At 42.3% G+C, this 18,393-nt stretch overlaps 1 protein-coding gene across 2 annotated transcripts in view; it reads left to right on the forward strand.

The window, feature by feature from the left end:
- The window catches only part of LBHD2 (LBH domain containing 2), an 80,082-nt gene extending 72,090 nt beyond the window's left edge, over positions 1-7,992 (forward strand). For both annotated transcript variants that reach the window (XM_042441767.1, XM_042441776.1), the window contains one exon: positions 4,496-7,992. In XM_042441767.1, coding sequence (XP_042297701.1) covers positions 4,496-4,566 — 71 coding nt within the window. In that variant the 3' untranslated portion in view covers positions 4,567-7,992. The remainder of the gene's footprint in view (positions 1-4,495) is intronic.
- The last annotated feature ends 10,401 nt before the right edge of the window (positions 7,993-18,393 follow it).

The raw sequence follows: 18,393 nt of genomic DNA on the forward strand, positions 1-18,393 counted from the left end.
CATTAAAAATATGTTCTTCTTTTGGAACTCTTTCACACTATACAATTAATAGCACATTTTAACTGCCATGGCAATATCCTATGGACTCCTTAGATTTGCAGTTGAGGGACTGGCATTTAAAATTCTCGATCAGAGAAATAGTGCATCACCAAAGTATGTCTCTGCTATGAAGCATCATTTTCAGAGAATTCTGTCTGTTTGCAGGAGAAAAGTGTGGAGCTATTTAGCAATCTTTCCTCAATAGACACTTTACTATAAATTCTTGGATTAGTAGTTTTGTGAAATATTTAACCTTCGCTGTCAGAGAGCTTTGGAGCCACAGCAAACTACAACTCCCATAATTCCATAGCATTAAGCCATGGCAGTTAACGCTGTGTCAAGCATTATTTCTGCAGTGCGGATGTAACCTGACTTCAATGGCTTTACTTTGGGATAGCTGAATGAACTGTATTACTAAATGCTCAATTGAATTTTTAAATTATTTCAATAATAGGAAATTTGGGGACCTGAAAGGAAAATTTTCATTATGGATTTAAGACTTATTCCTGAGGGGGGCTATGGTGAACCATTCATTTAATCCTTCCTCATTCCCTAGCAACACCCTGGATTTTAGTGAGCTCTGGAAATAGCAGATAACCTGTATATATGTTTGCTTGGTCTTATGGCATTACCACAGAGATGAAACAGTATTGTGGGATAAGTAAGTAAGGCGCAAAGTATTAAAAGAGTTACAGAGGACCTTTCCACACAGGGCACAGATAGGGTCGTTCGCATTGGTCGTGCAATTTGGCGTTATATTGCATTGGTGTTCCACATCTGTGAGCTCAGAAACGTATTGACCCATGCGATATACGCTGATACGCTTTGGCCAATGCGTATTCCCGGTGGGTTCCAAATGAAAGCAGCCGGCTCATCGTTGTTGCGAGTCCGCAAAATTAGTGGAATTGACGGGATGCGTATTGATGGCCAGTGCAAAACCTCTGCTGCTTGGCTTTGGTGGTACATCCAATCCGCTGGTTCTCCTGAAGCCAAGAGGTTACAAATTTCCCACGATGCTGCACTGGAATTTCCCCCTTCTCTTCCGTTGGCCCTTTCCCTTTCAGGACAACCGCGGGGCGGGGAGCGATTTTTTCCAACTGATGATATAAACAGAACCTTTTTTTGGGGGGGGGAATGTATATGTTATGTGTGTATATATGTATAGTATGTGTTGTTACCCACACCACTTCCCACACCACACAGAACGCTGGTAGTGTGTTAAGCATATATGACATGCCGCATTACACTCGTTCGGCTGCTGCCACCGTTCGTGTCGTGTTGTATGATATGTGATGTGTGTGTGTGTGTGTGTGTCTCTGATCTATATATATACAGCACAAACACCACACCCACACAAACCACAAAGATGTATGTGTAAGGCATACATATACAGTCCGAGCATTACGACTTTCGGCTGCTCCCACGTTTGTGTGTTGTGATATATGTGTGTGTGTGTGTGTGTGTCTATATATACCACACACACACACACACACCACAAAACACAAAAGTGTTGTGGTGGTCAGCATATACATGCAGCAGCATTACACTTTCGGTCTCGCCTCCACGTTTGTTTGTGTGTTTGGTGTGTGCGGTGTGATGTGTGTATATAAATATGATGTATGTATGTATTGATGTGTCTTATGTATATGCCCCTTTATATTGATTGGATTGATGAAATTGTTATTTTATCCTATACCCCCGCCGTTCCTATGATCACGGCGGTTTACAAAACAAACATGAAAATATCGATTAAGCAGTACAGATTCAAAGATTCTCCCCCTGGAAGAAACGCCGCTCCGGCGGCCACGGAACGAGTCTCTTCTGGGCCACTCCTGCTCCGGTGGCCCAGGTGGAAAGCGGGCGGGCAGGCGGTTAGGCGGTCTAGGGGGGCGGAGCCTCTTTCTTCTGGCCAGCACCCTGTGGTACTTGGGCCCGCTTTCTCTTCTGCTCCCTCAGAGGCCCGACGATGACAGTTAGGGAGGGAGGAGCCTCTGTCATCAGGCCAGCCCCTGTGGTATGGGCCCGCCTTCTCTCTCCCCCAGAGGCCGACGATTGGACAGTTAGGGAGGGAGGAGCCTCTGTCTTCAGGCCAGCCCCTGATGGTACGGGCCAGCCTTCTCTCTCCCCCCAGAGCCGAACGATGACAGTTAGGGAGGGAGGAGCCTCCTCTTTCAGGCTAGCCCTTGATGGTACTGGGCCCGCCTTCTCTCTCCCCCAGAGGCGCAAGATGACAGTTAGGGAGAGAGGGAGCCTCTTCTTCAGGCTAGCTGATGTTATGGGCCCAGCCTTCTCTCTCCCCCAGAGGCGAAACGAAAGATGAACGTAGGGAGGGAGGAGCCTCCTTCTTCGGCTAGCCCCTGATGGTACTGCGCCAGCCTCTTCTCTCCCCCAGAGGCCGAACGATGACATAAATACGGCTTCACACTTTTGGCAGTACCACTATGTGATATGTGTGTATTTCTCTCTGTTGTGTGGTGTATATATTGGTGTGTGTGTGGTTGTGTTGTGTGTGTGTGTGTTATATCAACACACACACCCACACACACACATCACACACACTCATACAGACAAAATGTGTGTGTACACATAAAAGGCATCTCACTTTTGGCTGTACCGCTATGTGTATATATGTAAGTATGTATGTATATATATAAGTAAGTATGTATGTATTTTGTGTGTTATATATATGTATATTATATTATATATACACACACACCACACACAGATGGTGCTACCCCCTTTCATAAGTTGCAAGAGGCAGCAATTCTTGCGATATTCGCGCTGAAACAGTGACCTCATTCTTCACCCTGGAAGTTAAAAATGTGTTGCCCCCATTCAGAGCCCCACAGAGCATATCGCAAGCTGCCGATGGCATCGGCCACATACATTGTATTGGCTGGTGTGGTTATACCAATCTGCATTGCCTCACTTTGCCTGAACGCATTGGCCGATTCGCCAACCTCGATTCAGAAGGCCACCCAGGTGTGAATGAACCATGCGATATGACGTGAATTGAATCGGCAAAGCGTATCAGAGAGCGCAGGTGTGAATGAACGATGCGATATGTGCGAATACGCCCGACCAATGCGAATGACCCTACTTCTTTGCCCTGTGTGGTAAGGTCCAGTGTTGCTAATCAAGACGGTCCCTACTTCCTCCAGAATCCTGAGTCACCAGTGCTGAGGATCACAAGTGGAAGGGTTTGATTATACTCCTGACCTACGTATAGGTTTGGCATAGGCCACTCTGGGTACAGAATGTGGTGGCACTAGATAGGACTTGGCTAGCAGTGTTAATGGTTAAGGGGGTTGGTGAATCCACTCCAGATTTTATCCTGAACTTAAAAGGAACTATTCAAGATATGAAACCTATTATGGAGATAATGTTCAGCACGCCACACTCCTTTAAATTTCAGACTAAAATCCAGAGTCGGTTCACAGCCCCACTGACATGGAAGTAACCAGCTATCACTGCCTTTGATGGGATTTATGTTTTACATGCATATATACCTGGACTGTGAGTGGGTTTACACTGGCCTGAATACTTCTGGATGCTCCCGGAGTGTTCTGGCCACAGAGCTGCTCAAAATTCCCAACATTACCTGCGTGTTCTGGAGCAACACCAGACGGCTGTTTACATAGTGTCCCACTGTGCCACCCAGCACTTGCCGCTGCCACAGGTCGCTGCTTCTAAAGTTGAAGGTTAAGGTTAGGATTAGGGCTGGACACCTCATTGTGACCTCAAGGGATTGATCCACATCAGTGGCAGGAGGCACAGCAGGACACTGTGGAAACATCCACCTGACATTACTCCAGAATGCCCCAGAATTTTTTTTAGGGGGGGGGCAAAGGTGGAGAAGATCTCAAGCAAATTGTGAGATTTTTATAGATTGCTTTAGTGCAAGGGTGGCCTGGATTTGCTGCAGAACTGCCCTTCCCACATGACGATAGTCCACAATTGAATCAGGGCTTTGAATCCTGCATTGTAAAGAGAGGTGGACATGAGGGCAGGGGGAAAGTGGTTCATTTGGCCCTTTGTCACCCATGAGGCAATGAAAGGATGAGAGGAGGAACTGAAGAGGGCTTGAATTGATTTCTGGATGTTGCAGCCAGAAAGAGATTCCACCTAAACATTAAGAAGAACTTCCTGAGAGTGAAAGCTGTCTGACAGTGGAACACATTCTCTCAGAGTGTGGTGAAATCTCCTTCTTTGGTGGTTTTTAAACAGAGGCTGGATGGCCATTTTTTGGGAGTGCTCTGATTGTGTATTCCTGCATGGCAGGGGGTTGGACTGGATGTGATCTCTTGTGGTCTCTTCCAACTCTATCATTCTAGGACATCTTCATTGTCGATCCTAGTCAGAAGCAGGGGTATGTGGGTTTGGATTCAGGCAACATGATGCCTTGGGCTGATTTGGCTATATGGAAGTTAACATGCAGAAAATGGTTTCTCTTCAGGTGCTCCAGCACATCAAGACATAGGAGGCAGTACAGAATCTACTGAAACCAGACCTGAGGACACCGACTAAAGGACTGCAGTCGCAAGGCCAGAAGTTGCAGTTTTGGCATGAATCTACCTGGAAAGCTAGAACATTCCGAAGACATGTCAAAGCATTTAAAACCTGCAAAGGTTTTAGTTTTATTTTCCTGATTATCTTAGCACAGGACAAGGAGTTCATGGGCTTTAGAACTGTTCCTTTCAAACGTTTACCTTTTTCAGGCTGGGATTCATATCATTTAAATTTCCTTTTTTGGGGGAAGTGAAAGATATTAGGAAGCACACTCCAGTTCTTATTGTGAAACCCACAAAGGAAAGCAAACAAATAAGAACACGCTCAATTGGTTGCAATTACTACTTTTAAATGAAATTGCTTTATTTAAGGTAAGGCTGCCCTCAGGTATCAGCAACAACATAAAAGGGTTTGCTTTGATATAAAACACCTTAAATCAAAAACCATTCTTGTTTTAGCCATTTAAAAACAAGCACTGTGATACTATTGATAATAGATGTATTATAACGTCACCCTCTGACTTTGTACCTTTTTGTATAGAGACACAAGTTTAACCTTTGAATCCAAGCTATATGGAAATTTAAGGTTGCCTTTTAGTGGTGCAGAACAGGAACCTCTCTCTTTGCCCTTTCTCTCTTTTTTTGTGCAAATTTAAATGAACCAGCCTTTTATTAACGCAATGTATTTTAAAAACAGTGAGTCAAAGTTTAAGGAGCTATTTTACTGATGTACATTTCTTGGACAGAAGTAACAATTAATTATTGTTTGTGAACCAAGTCAGTTTGTGTAACTTTGGCTGGGCTTTGCTTACATTTGTGCACACAAATCCATGGTCCAAATTCCACCCTGGTATAACCAAGGGCTTGTCTCAAAAAAAAAAAAAGGGGGGGGGAGGGAAAAAGCAAGAAAGAGCCAATCTTTATATCAAGGCTGAATTTGCTCCAAGGTATTAATAGGAGATATTGTTGCTATTTTTATGACATAAAAATATTTAGATATATAGAGATACCCTGCTGTATTTTTACATATAGTTTTGGGTCTGAAGTCTGGGGAGAAACTGGCTGGAACAGATATGTTGTGCCTCTTTTGCCTAATTAATATTGCCTCTTATATTATAATTCTTGTTTTGATCATTTTGTTTCTGGGGCAGAAGCAGATACACCAAAAAGGACCACAAATACTGATGGCTTTGTCTCCATTATAAACTTAAAGTAGCAAAACAAGTGTTTCATCTCTCCAGGGATGCTAGGAGTTCTATGTAGCTTTGGGAGTTAAGGATACAAATAGATAATGCTTCAAGTGTCAGCCCTCTCACCAAATTACAGTTCCCAGGATTCTGCAGGGAAAACCATTGCAATTCAGGTGATATGAAGCCAAAAGAGGTTTGTACAGTATACATTTCAAGAGATGGGCCTGGTTAACCTGGTTCTGGTGTTAGTTTTCATTTCACAGGGTGACTTTCCCTTGCTGTTTCGGTACAAAGATTACTTAATTTTCTTCTGAATGTAATTTCATCCAAGTAGTATCTCAAAACCCACTGGAAACTAATGTTCTTCAGGTTACATCAGAAACCAATGCACACTGTCTGTGTATTCTTGTGGCAGTCATATCCAAATGAAATGTTTGGCCCATGAAAAAAATAGGGAGAAGGAGACAAATATTCACTAATGATGCTATGTAAGGAATATCAGTAACATTATTTTGAGAATCAGGCTGGAATCTGTAAGGTGATTTGTTAAAATGTACCAGATTTTTAAAAAAGAAAACATATTTTCTTATTGAAATGTCTGTCCTCCCTTGAAAATGTATATATTTCTATGCTAAGGCAATGAAGTTCCTGTGGGCAGAGGCCAGAGTTACGATAATTATCCTAAACTGTGGTTGTGCCACACAATCGTGTCCTTAATAACTAAGGTCGACAAAACCACAGGTATCAATGTGATGATCAGAGCTTGGAAATTTTACTTTAAGACTACCGGTAACTCCTAGAACCTTGGGATTCAGGGAGCTGTAGTCCAAAATGCAACTTTTCCAACTTTCAAAGCTCAATTGTTTGTCAAAGTTGAGCATCCAGAGCAAGCTGAGTTCATGGGTAGTTATACCTAAATCCTGACTTGAGAATTAAGTGCACTGGAGTTTGAAATGCAACATGCATTTCAAAAGTACTGCTCTTTTGAACAAGTATACAAATTCTTAATATGGACAGAATGCAGGGGATGATATCCTACCCTCATTTTGCTCCTGAACATGTCCCTAAGGCCAGAGACATGCATAGTTACACATATAGATATAGTAAGATGCCTCATACTGAGTCATGCCATTGGTCCACTTAACCCAGTTCTATCTATAGTGATTGACAAGCTCTTCAAAGTTTCAACCAAAAGTTTTCCCCAACTTTACTTGGATATGCCAAAAATTAAACCTGGGACCCAGTACAGGGATAGGATTGTCACTTGATACAGTGATAGGAACTCAGAAAGCTTCCTTATACCAAGTCAGTCCACCATTGGTCCTCCAGCTCAATACTCTCTCTTTGACTGGCAGAGGCACAGAAGACTATTCTGCCCTTGTACTCTGTCAAAAAAAATCTTGCTACACATAGCAGCTCTCAGTCCCTAGGAGGGATGGCAGGAGAAGTGACTGAAATCATGAAGATATGGCTGCTCTGAGCTCTTGCACTCAGAGACATCAGATGCGCAAAGGCATCTGCGCTACATTTGAGAGCTCACCTTTATTTCTCCCTCCTTGGCCGAGCTGGGACCAGCTGCTTCTCTGTGGTCTAAATCACTCCCCTCCTTCTCCAATAGTAGGTTACAGTAGCAGGGACTCTTTCCAGGGCTTGACAGCTGCTGCAGAATGGGAGGACATTTGGAACTACATGGACATGTATGATCTTGGTCATTACATGTTATATCCACTTGGACTTTGTTTTTTTAACCTACAGTCTTTCCTTCTCTATCACTGCATGATCTTGCTGCCAGGTCATCATTAGCTAAAGAGTATCTAGAATGCAGAGTTAGGACAAATTCAGGAGGGTTTTTTTTTGGGGGGGGGGGGGTTGGCCACAAGATGCCAGCCACAGATGCTGGTGAAACATCAGGAATAAACTCTTCCAGAACATGGCCACATAGCCCAAAAAACCCACAAAAAACTATGGATGCTGGCCATGAAATCCTTTGACTTCACAAATTCAGGAGTGTTTCAACCCCCTCTCAGATACTTGGCATCTCTTCCTTCCCTCTTTTTTGTTAGGTGCTTTAATTCACACTGATGATGATGAGTGGGGATGGAGGGAGAAATAATACATAGCAGCATTTCAACAACTGAAGCAGCCAGTGTAGTAATCCCGGGAGCTAAAGGATGTTCACAAAACATACAGTGGTACCCCGGGATACGAATGCGCCGCCTTACGAAATTTCCGGGTTACGAAAAAAATCCATTGAAAAAAACTGTTCCGGGTTACAAAGGTTATTTCGGGTTACGAAAAAAATTTTGGTGCTTTTCGGCGCTTTTTCGCACAAAATCGCGGCTTTCGCTATTAGCGCCTATGGCTTTTTCAGCTTATGAAGATTTTCGGGTTACGAACGCGGCGGCGGAACGAATTAAATTCGTAACCCGGGGTACCACTGTATTCCCCTCCTAGAAGGCATCCTTCCACAAGCATGCAGGTGTCCAGTCTAGAGTTTGAAAAAAATGAGTTTAGGGATTGCAACTCTCACATCCCACAGCCCTTGGCAATGCAGATTGGGATGTTGGATGTTGCAGTCCAAAAAGTCACTTTCCCATGTTCTGCTCTTTTCCCATCACCACCTTCTTGTTCTTGGGCAACAAAATACTGAGATCCAAGATCTCTGCCACTGGATGGAAGATGTATTTATCCCAATGGGGAAAAGTTGATAGCCAGCCTTCCTGTGCTAAAGGTGGGACTTTTCCTCAGGGGCTATATGGGTTATAAAGAAGAGTCTGCAGCCAATGCCTGCATGCAGCTAGAAAGTGCTCTTGGAAGAAAAGAGACTTGTCAACAGTTTAGCACAACCTCTAGCAAGTCGAAGGCATTTCTATGCGAAGGTTTGGAACTGCCTGCTTTGCTTGAAAGCAGTACCCCTAAAGCTGCCCCACTCTCCCCATGCATTTCCTCCTTTCTTTGACACTGGAGTATCCAAGAAGACATAAGCATCAATATGGGAATGAAGCATTTGGCAAATTATTTGCCTCTGTACATGATCCCCGTAAAATGAATTGTGACTAATGTGCAAGTTTATCTAGAGAGATAATCTATTGGTTCAATGGCACTTTCTCTCAGGTCAGCATGCACAGGATTAATTCTTGTTGAAACCAGTAAGACTTCTTTTAACCAGGGCATAAGCAGATGGATCTGACAATGCTTTTTCTTATGGTTCCGTGTATAGTGGGGAATGCATTCTCTCCATACCAGGCATCTTGAAGGATTTCAGTTACTTTTTATGAGAATTTGCCAAATTTCACAAGCTTCTAAATATTTGAGATGGAAGGAACTTAAGTTGTGGAAAATTCAAATACGGGAGAAACTAAAACTGACAGAATCATCCATCCAGGTCTCGGGCTTTAACTGCGTAACTCTTAAATTCCCAGGTTTGGATCTCAGTCTATTCAAACATGTTAGTGCTGAATTACAGAGTTGCACCTTCATGTTATGAGATACTTTTCATATAAAACACCTTAATAGTAGGTAGGCAAACATGGTCAGCTCCATTTGGAGCATTGCTGTCTCAGATGAGTTTGGCCAGAGCAGTTGAAAGATCAAGTTTCAGCATGTATGTATGTATATATATTAAGCACTTAAATAAAATTTGCTAGTTTATTCAGATCTGGGACAGAAAAACCTCGAGATCCTTAAAATGTGAATCTAGGAGAGAGGGAAAATACTGTAACAAATTTCACCATCCATACCCAGATCCAGTACCACAAGTTGTTCATGAAGGGATATAACTTTTGAACAGGGCCCATGCTTGTATGATCCATTGCAAATAAGCTCAGCTTGCTTGATTGATTTGCCAAAATCAGTCTGAATCGCTGCTAGGCTCTAGATCAGTTGACATTAATGTGTGGACATGTGTCTCTTGATGAAAATACATGAATATTGGAACCATTTTTACACACTTTTCTATGTTCAAGATGGCACAGTTTATATTTTATCCATCTAGCACCATAGTTTATATAACAATGCTGGATTAGTTAAAACATTTTATAACTGAACTACTTTTTGCTCCCTCTCTGGCAAATGGCTTTGAGTTTGCAAAGTGGCATATAGCATACAAAATGGAGAAAGGAATGAGGGAACACTATTTTTTTAGGAAAACAGACCTTTTATTCAATCTGCATATCTGCCTATATCATTCTATTTTATCTGTGTACAGCGGTGTTGTTTTGTCTGATAAACCCTATGGTGGTTTGTGTATTTCTTTTGTTCTGGATGAAAATGCTTTGTATAAATGGGAAGGGATGGGGAATGGGTACACCTTCCCAAGATGATTAATCATATTTCTGTTGTATATTTCATGGAGAGTGTGGCAGGAGGACAGTGGACAGATTTTATGGACTAATATATTATTGGATTCTGCTCCTTTGTAGTTCTTTCAATTGTTTTTTGTAAATTACCTTCTGTATATAACCTTTAATTACTGTGTGTCCTGTAGACGTATCTAGTCAATTAAAAACTTATGATGGAACTGATTGGATCCGATGATATATTAAATATTTCTTTTAAAAATATGTTTCCTGTTCTGAACAAACAAGCTATTTGTTCCGGGTATTAAAGTGGTCTCATAAATTAAACAATGTGTTATACTTGTAAAGCAGGGGTGGGCAACTGTGGGAGATTTGGGGGGGTGCATTAGCCCACCCGGGAGAACTTGGAGGGCTGCATCCTCCCCCACATGCATATAAAAAAGTAATTTATCCCCCAAATGCACCCCCAAACACCCTTGTGTCTGTGTGGAAGGTATTTTGTGCCATCAAAGGTCCCCACGTTCTATCTTCTTCATCCTTCTTTAGCCCTTCCCTCCTTGACAAAGAAGGAATGATAATCTCCTCGTGAGTAAGAAGTTACTCCTTCTTTGGCAGGCTGGTGAGGAACTTGCGGAGAACCCTCCTATGAAATAAGTGTAGCGATTCCCCACCACCTCACAATTCCTTCCTTTCTTTCAACCCAACACCCCTGTGGGTTTTTTAAAGGTCAGTAGCGTGGATGGATGCCCAAACACAGGCCAAGTGGATAGTTAAACAAGAATAAAAGTTTATTTTAACACAGAATAGGCAAAGGTAACTTTGACATGAAGCTGTTACTATGTCCTCTTTTATTACATATATACAGGTCTGGTTTTAATTGTCTCTAATACTAACTCAGGCTATACTATCACTCTAGAAATTATGTAACCCAAACCCCTCTTTCTGAGTCTGGCTGCACTGAGTCTCTCCTCTCTAGACTCTCCAGAACTAATATTGTCCCTCTCTGGACCTAACAGATCTTTCCTTGGTCTATTATCAAAATACTGTTTCCTCAGTCCCTAATCCTAACTATCTCCCCACCGAACTCCAGCTTCATCCCTCAGGATTCCAAACCCTAACTGACTCAACCCAACTGCCAAGCGGAATCTTCAAACTCCTCAGCCAGCACCTGATTGGCCTAGGGTCTCTGGCTTCTGATTGGCTGGTTTGTAAGTCAGTTCGTCACAATAAGGAGGGGGAAAGAGATGAGGACAATGACCCATGTGACTTCCGAATGCCAGAACAACCATGCCAAGAAGTTACTGCATTTGAGGAGAAATGCTGCAGCAGTGTGTTTGGAAACATATCGATGGTGCTTGCCATCAATGAAAAGGGACACTCTAAGAGCAAAGGAACAATAAAATGGCTACGACATCATGCAATGAGTGTTTCCAAAGGCGTTATTCCTTAACTTTAATAGCAGATTTAAAGGCTCATGTGATAAAGTCTTTCGTCTCAAAAAGTGCTACCAGATCCCTTTGCATACTGATATTCTGGACTAACATGGCTATGGCTCTCAATATGTTGGAATTCTCATTGTGTTCAGAAAACGCTTACTCCGTGCAAGTTTTCTTATCAAGGCACTCTAAAGAGAGCAGCGGAAAATCAGACTTGCATAGTCTGTGATCCATCAAGCAGAACCCAGCTACATATTGTGCCCTGCCAAATGAATGAAGACACCCCATCTTTTTAGCCCATGACAAGTAACAAATGTAGGAAATTTATTAAACCCCCAACTGCTCAATGGCTGACAATCATTTCATAAAGTCGAGGCTCTGTGTCTACACTGACTACCGAGTGATGGAAAATGAGACCATTTCTTTAAAGTAAGAACTCTGCCCCACATGCAATTTTCCTTCTATCCCCAAATTTCTAGCATAGCAGAGACTGACATGTTAGAGGTTGTTTACACCTAGAACTCTTACATTTGCTGTCTTTGCATTCCCTTGGTTACTTTGCCTGTCCTTTTTCTTTGGATGCTGAAACTGTATTTCTAAAATGTTCAAATGAAGTTACTGAAATTTATGAAGTGGAGGAAAATTTCATCAGAGGAGTCAGAATTCTTATTTGGAGGGCAATATCCTCATCTGGCCCCTTCCAATATGTATAAACTGTGTGGGCAACTTGACAAGGTGCGGGGCATATGCAAATCCCTCATTGGATCTCAGAGGGCTGCATCTCCTACACCACACTGCCAATTCCAACATGTATTAACTTCTAACAATTTTTACTCAAAATGCCACTGCCAACTTTTAAGGTTTATTTCTTGCTTTAAAATGCCATTTCCTGGGCTCAAGACAGTTCAACTGGGGGTAAAAACTATGCTAAAGCAAGTAGATGGCATGGTTGATTTTATGTTAAAATTATTTTTTTGATGGTGTGGTGTCCATGGGAGCCTCCAAAAAATGGTCATGTCAGACCATATGAGGCCCAAAGGCTGCTCTTTCCCCATCCTAATTTACACCAAACATTCCCAATGTAGTGGTCCCTTCTGGTCTGCTGGGACCCAAGGTAACTGGGTGAGTTGTTGTTGTTTTTCCACCTCAGAAAGCTGCACAGTTTTTTGTGCATATTGATAAGAGTGTGCATGTAGCTTTTTTACAACAAAGCTGTGCAGTTTCTCACACTGCTGTGTACTTTATTTTGTGCTGGGAACAAGCAAAGGAAAAGTTCTTGTAAATTGCAGGAAATTTCAACATGCCATTTTAATAACCATGCAAGTTTTTCAAGGGATCAGAACTTTCAAATTTGATCCCAGTCGGGAAATTGACAAATGCCCCTTTCATCCATATTTCTAGATGCTTGCACTACACGTCCCAACATAACTGCCAGCATAGTCAGTAATTGGGGATGATGGGTTGTTGTGTGTCCAAGGACATTATCAGACAAGGGAAATTGGAAGTATAATCCAATGGCAATCTGAACGCAATCATGGGGTTTAACGTTATTGCGTGATAGACTACCACACGCAATTATGAGCAATGGGAAGTCAGTCCGGATGCAATCAAGGGGTTTCACTTTATTGCGTGAGAGGTGATCACACACAATTTCAGCCAATGGCAAGCTATTTTCAGGCAATGGGAAGTCAGTTCAAACACAATTCGAATTCACGTGAATGTGTTCTGACCCCACTTTCTTTTCATTCAAAATTAAGATAAATTCCTCCCGTATGATAAACTCCCATGTCATATCCAACTTATGGCAACCATAAGGTGAACTTATCATGGGGTTTTCTTGATAATGTTCTTCAGAGAGGGTTTGCCAATGCTATCCTCTGAGGCTGAGAGAGTGTGAATTGCCTAAGGTCACCCAATGCTTTACATGGCCAAGCTGGGATTCGAACCCAGGTCTCCAAAGTCCTAGTCCAACACTCAAACCATTACAACACATGATGGGAGACATAATTCATTTGATTCTAGAGTAGACTGATATGCAAGACTGATATGCAAATAGAACTAGAAAGGAACTCGAAAAAGATAGGATACAAACCTTCAGGCTGTGATGACCAGTTAGCTATATCTATGAAAACAGAACAATAGATGCAAGCAGCCAGTTTCAATTGGATCAAGGCTCTATCTGTACTACAGAAATAATCTGGTTTGACACCACTTTAGCTGCCATTGTTCAGTGCTATGGAATCCAAGGATTTGTAATTAAAGGTTGGAGGCTTTCATGGCCAACATCCATAGTTTTTTTTGTGGATTTTTTGGGCTATGTGACCATGTTCTAGAAGAGTTTATTCCTGACGTTTTGCCAGCATCTGTGGCTGGCATCTTCAGAAGTTTGTAATTTGTTATGGTACCAGAGCTCTCTAACAGAGAAGGCTAAATATCTACAAATCCCAGAATTCCATAGCATGGAGAAGAGAAGGTTAAGAGGTGATATGATAGCCTTGTTTAAATATTTGAAAGGATGTCATATTGAGGATGCAGCAAGCTTTTTTTCTGCTGCTCCAGAGAATAGGACACAGAACAATGGATGCAAACTATGATTCTATGAAATGGCATTATTTCTGCAGTGTGGATGCAGTCTAGATTGGTATCAATGTTGTTTTTTTCTCCCAGGGCTAATAGGGGAGTGGGGAGCTGATTTTCATCAGGACCAAGGCAAGAGGTGAACAGTTAACCCCATTCTCACATGCTGTTCCAATCCTGATTTTTTGTCCCATCTCAGCTGTTATTTAGAAGAAAGAGAACTAGACATATTAAATGCAGTTATACACAATGTTTAGCTTGGCCTCGTGTCAGCTGATTTGAGTTAGATCAGACCTAATTTGAGTTAAATTGGAGCTATTTTGAGTCGGTATGTACTACTTTGCTTCTGATAGCTGACATATTTTAAGTGAAGCAATTGCAGAGTACAGGTGGGAGGTGGGAAGTATTTTTTTTCAGGCTTGCACTGGCCAAAGGTGCGACTAGAGCTTTCCTTGTCTTTCCTCCTCCTGCAATTGTTCCTTTAAAATAGCCCTCCCGTTGCTTTCTGCACAAGAGAAAATGAGAATGGCAGCTCCAGAGTTGGAATACTTTTTTAAAAATCCATTCTGAAGATGTGTGTTGGGAGAACTGGGGGAGCTTTGATTCTGGTGGATTTTAATCCTGTCTCAGTTAAAGATTTCCCATACCTTGGATCAAACATTGATCAGAATGGCGATTGCAGTGAAGTCAGAAGAAGATCTAGTTCCATTTGCATATCACCCTTACCTATTCTGGAATCAAATGATTTTTGGCTCCCATCATATCTAATCATTGATCATGGGAAGGGCAGGTATGAAAGAACTAGATAAAATCCTAAAATGTAAAAATATATACAGCTGAACATTAAAGGGAGAATCGTCCAAGCCATTGCATTCCCTATCAACATGTACAGATGTGAGAACTGGACAGTGAAGAAAGCCGATAGGAAGGAAATTGGTTCATTTGAGATATGGTGCTGGAGAAGAGTGGTGAGGATACTGTGGATGGGCAATACTACAAACAATTGGGTCCTGAAAACAAACAAAGCCCTGGAAGTGAAGATGACTAAATAGAATCTGTTGTACTTTGGTCACCTCATAAGAAGGCATGACTCATTGGAAAAGACATCGATGCTGGGGATGATAGAGGGCAGTAGAAAGAGAGGAAGACCACATGCTAGATGGATACACTCAGTCAGAGAGCCTACAGGAGCATAGAAGTAGAGGGGGACTCGGAGACATCTCATTCACAGGGTCGCCATGAGTTGAGGTTGACTTGAAGGCAGCTAGCAACAAACAACAACTCGCTGTATGGGGCATGCTCTCCCCACCCTTGCAATGAAAACATTGTTGGTAGATTATAGAATAATATACTGTAATCTTAGAGTTGTAAGGGTCCAGAAAGTCCAGCTAGTTCAAACTTCTGTCATTTAGGAATACACAAATCCTGAGAGATGCCCACCCAACCTTGTTTAAAGACCTCCATAGAAGAAGAGTACTCCATCCTCTGAGAAAGCCTAGTCCACTGTTGAACAGTTCTTACAGAAATGAAGCCACTTTCTGCCACTATAAGAAAGTCAATCATCATGGTGTAGTGGTATCAGTGTTCAAGGAATCATACAATTGGAAGAGACCACAAAGGCCATCCAGGCCAACTCCCTGTTGGACTAGGACTCTGAAAAACCCCTGAGTGAACTTGGTCAAGTGATACTCTCTCAGCCTTGGAGGAAGGCAATGGTAAATCCCTCTTTGAACAAATCTTGTCAAGAAAATCCCATGATACGACCACCATAAAGTCACCATACATTGAAAATGGCTTGAAGGCACACAACAACAGTTAAGATGCCTTTAACAGTGGATGTTGTTCTCCCCTTTTAGAGAGGAAGGTCTATGTTATCAAAATGGAGGTTCATAACACCCAAGTGACCCCCCCATGCCAGAAACGTAAGGTTACTTCCTAAGATCTGTACGACTTTTGCATTGGGAAAAATTACCGTCTATGACTACAATTCTTATAATCCCAAATACAGCATGGCCACTGGCCATACTGGCTGGAAGAGTCATAAAGTAATTTTTCCAAGCTCTGGTGCATTTACATTTGGAAGCTAAGATCCACAGAAGCAATATCTATTTTTTGGAAAGAAAGAAAGAAAGAAAGAAAGAAAGAAAGGAGCTTATCTCTCAGCATTTTAAATCCACTGTAGCCTCCTGGGCTGGAGCCGGGATGCGGGATGGAGGCGGGGATTATTGCACACTAAAACACCACTGAACTGCTGACCGCCATCAGCCAATGTCCCAGTTGGGTCCAAGCCATGCTCCGTCAGCACTTTTTAGAAATCAGAAAGCTTTCCAACTTGTAAAAAGTGCTGGCAGAGCGCGACTCAGACCCAGGCTGATGGAGGCCAGTGATTTAATGTGAAATAATCCCCGCCTCCATCCAGCATTCCAGCTCCAGCCCAGAAGGCTGGAACCAGTTTAAAATGCTGAGCGATAAGCTCCAAAGAAAGAGGAAAAAAGAAAAAGAAAGTTGACCAAAACCCTGTAACAGCTATTTAGCTAAGTATATTTAAGTAAGTAACATTTCCAGGTCTGACCCCGCACCACCACCACCATCAAACCTGATGGAAATTTCATTAACTGATATTCTAATTACTGGCAAAATGGACTTCCTTCTTCCCAGGCAGATGATAACCAGTTAAGTAGGTTGGGAGGTAGGTAGGAGCCTTACAATAGTGTCACAGTCATGACTAAGTAATGACTGTGAATATAGTATGACCCTTTATCCATGAATACATTCCAAGACCTGCTGTAGATATCTGAAACCATGAAAAATAGGGAACTTTATTATTTTCAATGAGATGAATGATTTCCAGCTGAAGCATACCATAGAATCACACTGGAAAACCTAACAAAACCTAGAGAGAACATTTCTCTAGACATTACTAGGTCCACCAGCAGAATTCTATGCTATGCATGGGCCAAATTTTGTCCCCAGAATCACAGTGGAGAACCAAGCAATGCCTAGAGAGAGTATTATGACTAGTATTATGATGATTGTTCTTGTTATCTTGGTTTCAGTGTGCTAGGTATTGTTTACTGGAGTTTGGGCCCGTGAATGATCCTATCCAAGATTCTAAGAATCAATGAGATTCTTTATCAGTGACTTGGATGAGAGAATTGGGGGCATACTTATCAAATTTGCAGATGACACCAAATTAGGAGGAATAGCAAATTAGGAGGAATAGCTAATAGGACAGGATCAAAATTCAAAATGACCTGAATAGACTAGAAAGCTGGGCCAAATCTAACAAAATGAACTTCAACAGGGAGAAATGTAAGGTACTGCACTTAGGGCGGAAAAACGAAAAGCACAGATATAGGATGGGGGACACCTGGCTGAATGAGACTACAGAGGTACCCCGGGTTACAAAATTAATTCGTTCCGCCGCCGCTTTCGTAACCCGAAAAGCTTTCGCAAGCCGAAAACCCATAGGCGCTAATAGCGAAAGCCGTGATTTGGTGCGAAAAAGCGCCGAAAAGCACCAAAAATTTCTTTCGTAACCCGAAATAACCTTCGTAACCCGGAACAGTTTTTTTAATTGATTTTTTTTCGTAACCCGGAAATTTCGTAAGGCGGCGCATTCGTATCCCGGGGTACCACTGTACATGTGAAAGGGATCTAGGTGTCCAAGTAGGCCACAAGTTGAACATGAGTCAACAGTGCGCTGTGGCAGCTAAAAATGTCAATGCGATTTTAGACTGCATCGATAAAAGTATAGTGTCTAGATCAAAGGAAGTAATAGTGCCACTCTATTCTGCCTTGGTCAGGCCCCACCTGCAATATTGTGTCCACTTCAGGGCACCACAATTTAAAAAGGATGTTGAGACACTGGAGTGTGTCCAAAGGAGGGCAACTAAAATGGTGAAGGGTCTGGAAACCATGCCCTATGAGAAGAGACTTAGGAAGCTGGATGTGTTTAACATGGAGAAGAGAAAGTTAAAAGGTGATATGATAGCCTTGTTTAAATATTTGAAGAGATGTCATACTGAGGAGGGAGCAAGCTTGTTTTCTGCTGCTCCAGAGACTGGGACACAGAACAATGGATGCAAGCTACAGGAAAAGAGATTCCACCTGAACATTAGGAGGAACTTCCTGACAGTAAGGGCTGTTAGACAGTGGAACACACTCCCTTGGAGAATGGTGGAGTCTCCCTCCTTGGAGGTCTTTAAACAGAGGCTGGATGGACATCTGTCGGGGATGCTTTCAGTGAGATTTCCTGCATGGCAGGGGGTTGGACTGGATGGCCCTTGTGGTCTCTTCCAACCCTACGATCCTATGATTCTGTGATCATTGGATAATGTGGAAT

This window comes from Sceloporus undulatus, chromosome 1 (assembly GCF_019175285.1).
Source record: "Sceloporus undulatus isolate JIND9_A2432 ecotype Alabama chromosome 1, SceUnd_v1.1, whole genome shotgun sequence".
Classification (NCBI taxonomy): Eukaryota; Metazoa; Chordata; class Lepidosauria; order Squamata; family Phrynosomatidae; genus Sceloporus; species Sceloporus undulatus.